A 6281-nucleotide genomic window follows, 5' to 3' on the forward strand; every position below is an offset into this window, starting at 1 on the left:
TTTTATAATTTATTTTAAATAAATATATATTTATTAAAATATAATAACTGGGTCCCGCTTTAGCGACCAGTGTTGGTCGCTATCAACTTATCCTTCAGTTAGCGACCAACTTTGGTCGCAAGTTTTAAATTATATATATTTATATTTTATAAGTTTTATAAAATAATAATAAAATTATTAAAAAAATTTATGTGGGTCCCGCTTAAGCGACCAACATTGGTCGCTAATCTCAGTATATCTTTGACCAAACAAGTCTGACCAGTCCAGTCAACAGTTTGACTAAATTTGCGACCAAATAGCGTCCAACTTTGGTCGCTAAAGTATTTCAAATATTTTTTTTATTATTTTCGGCAGTTTGGCGACCAACTTTGGTCGCTTTTTTTGACAGACCAAATTTGGTCGCTAATCTTTGGTCGCTTTTTACAGGGATTCTAGTAGTGATAAGGCTTTCCTAAGTTCTTTTGGCTTGTTGTATCTTTGTTGTCAATAATATCATAGAAAAATATATAGAAAATAGATACTGCCTTCAAGTAACAAGGATTTAGCTTTAGCAAATTAATAAAACTCGGACACGAGCTACTATAGGGAACATTTTGGGAAATTGCGACTTAGAGACTTAAATTGTCATTCCTTACGTAAGAAAAAGAAAGGCACACACGTACAACTTGTATTTTGTCTCTTTCCGCCCCAAACAACCAGAAAAGCAAATTACGCAGTTACTGCCGACCATTGCATGCATGTTTTACAAAGACACATACAATGAACTAAACCCCCAAAACGATATACCCTGTACCATATATCCTAAGTTTCAGCTGTACCGCCCGAATAGTCCACAGATTGTGCAGTAGTTTACACTTGGGTCGGCAATCTCTCGTACGTGTTAGTAGTTTGATAAGACCATAAATGGCCGGTACTCTCTCTCTATATATATATGTGCATGTTGAAACGTACGGTTCCTACAAATATCCATATTTAATTTGCATAGTTCTTAAATAAATGGCTTCCTCGTTAATGAGCAGAAACGGAGTGGAAAAAAACGACAAGACGTTTCACAAGTTTTTTGAAACATGGCTAGCTGAGCAGAAGCAAGAATTGAAAGTGCTGGTTTCTGCCTCGAGAGATGTAAGTAAAGGTAATAATAATGTGGTGGACGAGAGGGTGTTGGTGCCACTCATTAAACGGGTTATACAACACTATGAGGGGTATTATGGGGAGAAGTCAAAATATATAGAGGAAGATGTTTTTGGGATGTTAAATCCTACATGGAGGAGTAATCTTGAGGGAGCTTTCTTATGGATTGGAGGTTGGAGACCAAGCATGGCCTTTCACTTGCTCTATTCAAAATCAGGGTTGCAATTCGAAGCTTGTCTTCCCCAGTTGATTAGAGGAATCACAACGGGTGACTTAGGGGACCTCTCTCCTGACCAAATAGGTAAGCAAGTGGTCAATTGAACACTCTTTCGTTCGTTTATATTGTGCAGGTAAGTAGCAGCGGATTCAGTATTTTAAGGAAAAAGAGTTTAGGTATGGGTGCTTACGCAATATTTATCTAAATATTTTTATAATTACCTATATTATTTTACTAAATCAGGTCAAAGATAATGGGTGCTTGAGCATCCATAAGTGACCCATAATCGGTACTAGATCCGCCACTATATGTATATTAAATATTATTCTCTCGTCCCAAATATTCTTTTCGGATTTCGAAAGTCAAACAAGTTGTTATTTAACTAACTACGACTTTTTCATATACTTTTTAAATATTTAATTTGTTAATTATTGTGATTTATAGTACTTTTTATGTACTATAAGTCGAACAATTAATAAATAATTTATGTGAATTCATGGTCAAAATTAAGAAATTTGACTTTCGAAATTCGAAAAATATTACTCCCTCCATTCCTTTTGTGTGAACCTGTTTGACGTGCATGGAGTTTAAGAAAAATAAGAATTTTTGAATTTGTGATCCTAAACAAGTGAAAAAGGAGTCCAGAGTATTTGTGTGGTTGTAAAAGCTCTCATTAAAGATATACATTGGAAGTTTAAGCTAAATTGTTTCCAAATTTAAAAATGAGTCATTCTTTTTGGAACGGACCAAAAAGGAAATAGGTTCACATAAATTGGAACGGAGGGGTATTTCTTTTTTAAACAGAGGAAGATATATATTATGGATGTTCAGATTTCTTTTAAGAAAAAAATTATTTACTTTTTTTTAAAGTTTGAATACCTATAGTGAAATTTCTGGCTACGCAGGTAAGGTTGATGAACTGCAAAAGAAAACTATATGGGAGGAAAAAAATTCGAGTGAGAAACTAGCCAGGGTTCAAGAAAGTGTTGCAGATGCATCAATGGTGGAGTTATCCCATATTGTGACTCAGCTGATGATGATTAGTGGAAGTGGAGGAGGAGGAGGAGGAGGAAAAATACTCGATGAAGAAGTGGAAGCAAATCTGGCAACAAAGGAGGAAGGTCTAGTAATAATCCTGCAAAAGGCAGATAATCTAAGGCTAAACACTCTCAAGGAAATTTTAGCCATTTTAACACCAACTCAAGCAATTCATTTCCTGATTGCTGCTGCTGAGCTCCATTTAAGGCTTCACGAGTGGGGCAAGATAAAGGATGCAACTACTACCACCACCATCACCAACCATAATCACTTGATCTAAACACACATGTGTGTCCACGTGTAGCAAATAGTACAAGTACCTAAAAATGAAAAAAAAAAAAATTAGTTTAATTTGGTTGTAGAAACATGCTTATTGCATTTCAGAAGCCTTTCATTTGTAATAGAATTCCCTAATGTGTTTATTCGTGTTATATATAGAGTTATCTATAGATTATCGGGAAGAGGGCCAAATATAACCTTTTATTACGAGAAAAGGTTTAAATATACCCTTTGTTATATTTTAGGTTCAAATATATATACTCTTGTCGTAATACTATTGGTTCAAATTATGGGTGTTAACTGGGTGGGCCGGGCCAGTATTATTTGGACCCGTACGGGTTTGGTTCCGGGCCGGTTCCGGGCTTGCTCTTAACGGGTTTAACGGGTTCGGGTTAATCCGGGTAAAAAATGAACCGTACGCGTTACGGGTTTAGGGGGCCGGGCCGGGCCGGGCCGGGTTTAGTGTTTTTTTAATTTTTTTTTAATATTTTGTATAACTACTGTAAGTTATATTAGTACTTTGTATTAATATAAAGAATACAAGAAAGATGGGGAAAAATTGCACTTATAAATTGCAAGTGCTATATTTATTTCAAAATTACAAAATTAAAGTTTGCATTTAAAAAGTAAATTAACAAAAAATAGTAAAACTAAATTTTTATGCATAATAAATTAATAATACTTCAAATTAATCTAACAAACTAAAACATTAAGCATAAATACGTCTAATAATTTAAAATAACACAAATTGTCTTAAAATCTTAAAATAACACATATATAGCATATTTTAAAAATAATACGTTACCATCATATTCTATGATTTTAACATTTATAGCTTTATACCCTAAATATATACACTATATGTTAAATTCCAACAATTTTAAACTATGTTAATTAGTATGCAATAATTGGTATATTCATAGTATATTCATGGTATATTAATAGTATATTTATAGTATATTCATGGTATATTATGGTATATTCATGGTCTGGGGCGGTCCGGGCCGGGCCGGGCCGGTTAAACCGGTTAGAGGCACTATTCATTGGACCGGATTTAATGGGTCCGGTTAACCGGTAAAAAATAATAAATGGTCCAACCCCCTCTACCCCTCCTACCCAGCCCACCCGGCCCCTTATGAACCGGGCCGGTCCGGTTCCGGTTTTAACCGGTCTAGGCCGGTCCGGTTCCGGGTCAACCCGGCCCATTAGACACCTTTAGTTCAAATATGCCCTACTCCGTTAAGTTTGTCCGAGGTGGACATCCAATCCTATATGACATTGACATTTGATGAGGCGGATGTCACGTGGCATGCCACATCATCACTCCTAACCCATTTAAGCCCTTTCCTCTGCCATAATTAGAGAAAGGATGGCTTAGGAAAATATGAAACTACAAGAGAACACACAGATTAATATCACTCAAGTGCAGGCGTTATAAGAACATTGGAACGGTTTGTTTTGCACTATATGATTGCACAAATGAATTTGATGTTATATGTAATCTTTGATTTTCCTTTCAAGGGTGTGTAGTGCACTGGCGTCTCTTTCTTCTGTAGCTCAATATTAACTTCATCGTTCTTATGTCTTAGTGTCTCATGTATTTCACCAAGTTCTAGCGAGTATCAATTACAGAGTATTATTAATGTAGTTTCACATGGCCAAACTTGGATGTTCTGATCTGGTTATTTGACATAGAGAACTTTTATAGAAGTGATCTTATTTGTGAAACTGGATTGCACTTGGTTGTACCAGTCGTAGTTTTTACAATTCTGCATCACTATCTGATTTTCATATATAGGGGAAGTTGAGGGAAACAAAAGCTGCAACATTATATCAAGAATTGAAGAGGCAAGTTGCGGGAAATAAAAGCTGCGACATTACATTTTCAGTGGCTCACTAGAATGTATTTTGCTGTAGTTGTAAATTCTGGAAGCGTGTGAATTCAAGGACCAATAAAAAAGCATTGTTGCAAATACCATACTGAGATTGAGCTTAATCTTGTATGAAAGATCAATGGGGTTTTAGTAACCAATAATATCATAAACACTTTTAACAAGTTTCAAAGTATGTGATGGGGAAAAACTGTAATAGTTATAGCGTGAAAGGCATGCAAACCTATGGCATATTATCTTCTGTCATTCGGATCATGTTCCTTTTAAGCTTTATTTTTATATTGATTTGTTCATTTATTTATTTTACTTTGGTGGAAGTCATCCACCAAATTAGTTGAATGCTCAATTGCAGTATCCACTAGCTTTATTGGCACGATATAAGTGAGAATCAGTTCAAAGTGCCCCTTAGAATATTGGGTTTGTGCTGGCACGGGCTATCTCCACCTAGTTTTCTATATAATTGTTATGAATTTTGCCGTTTACGTTAACAATATACTTTTATTGATTTACATAAGAGGAGATATTTAAATTTAGTATGTAAATAATCCAAAAGAATAAAAGATCATATCATATACTATACGATGCAAAAAAAGTACATGCTTAGTAAAAAAATAAAAAAAAGTAAATACTTAGTTTTGGCAGATTAATTATCCTGTTTTATAGGATATCATGAACCTAAATAGCACGGGCTAGCCAGTTTTCGGACTAGTCATTCAAAAATAGCCAGAGTTTGCAAAGTCGTTGAAAAATAGCCACTATTAGGGGTGTACATAGGTCGGGTTGGTTCGGATTTTCTAATTACCAAACCAAACCAATTGTATCGGGTTATTAAATCTAAAGACCAAACCAGACCAATAAAAGTCGGGTTTTTCAATCTCGGTTTTCTCGGGTTTTTCGGCGTTTGTTCGTTTTTTTTTTCAATAAAGTTTTCATAGCACAAAATATAGAATTTGTGCTCCAAATATTTCTTTAATCCTAATAAAATAGAACTATATAAGGTGTTTTTCGATAAAATAACATAAATATGAGACGAGTCATGGTATTATACTAAAATATTCAACAATAAAGATAATAAAATCTCATAAAATAAGTATTATTAATAAGTCATAATGAAAATGTCACGATCCCAGTTCGCCCTCCGTGAACATGTCGTGACGGCACCTAGTCCCTACGACTAGGTAAGCCTAAGAATGCGGAAGATAAACCAAAATTACGGAAGAAAGTAAATAAAACTGAACTAGTAAAATAAACGGTGTTTAAGGTGCCGCTCGGTACATACCACAACAATTCTCGAAGCTAACAAAATTCCCAAAACCCGGAAACTCACAAATCACAAGCTAAGGGATACATAAGAGGCTCTGACTCGAGAATGTCTATACAAAGGAGAAATACTGAAGGAGCTATACTTATTACAGAAAGCTGGAAAGGGACTCCTCGGTCTGCGGACGTAGCAGATATACCTCGAAGTCTCAACCGATACGCTTCCTTCCAAGGCTGACAGAACAGAGTGGGAGTACCTGTATCTGCACAACAAAATGTGCAGAAGAGTAGCATGAGCACACCACGGCGGTGCCCAGTAAGTATCAAGACTAACCTCGGTGGAGTAGTGACGAGGAACAGTCAAGACACCTCCCGGTCAAATAAACAGTATAATCATAGGAATAATGGAAACGATATATAAATATGTAATGACTGCATGAATGACCAAGAATGCTACAATTCAC

The 6281-nt window shown here is 35.4% G+C and overlaps 1 protein-coding gene across 1 annotated transcript; it reads left to right on the plus strand.

The window, feature by feature from the left end:
- The first annotated feature begins 720 nt into the window (after positions 1 to 720).
- On the plus strand, positions 721 to 2840 carry LOC109219197 (protein DELAY OF GERMINATION 1-like). The gene is made up of 2 exons (XM_019383635.1): positions 721 to 1432; positions 2254 to 2840. Exons 1-2 carry the CDS (start codon positions 997 to 999, stop codon positions 2664 to 2666), a joined length of 849 nt encoding a protein of 282 aa, XP_019239180.1. The 5' UTR covers positions 721 to 996; the 3' UTR covers positions 2667 to 2840.
- Positions 2841 to 6281: the final 3441 nt, after the last annotated feature.

The sequence above is a fragment of the Nicotiana attenuata genome, unplaced genomic scaffold (genome assembly GCF_001879085.1).
Source record: "Nicotiana attenuata strain UT unplaced genomic scaffold, NIATTr2, whole genome shotgun sequence".
In the NCBI taxonomy this organism is placed as follows: Eukaryota; Viridiplantae; Streptophyta; class Magnoliopsida; order Solanales; family Solanaceae; genus Nicotiana; species Nicotiana attenuata.

Coding starts and splice junctions, on each gene's coding strand:
- LOC109219197 (XM_019383635.1), top strand. CDS start 997: ATGGCTTCCTCGTTAATGAGCAGAAACGGAGTGGAAAAAAACGACAAG. Junction 1,433..2,253: donor CCTCTCTCCTGACCAAATAG/GTAAGCAAGTGG, acceptor CTGGCTACGCAG/GTAAGGTTGATGAACTGCAA.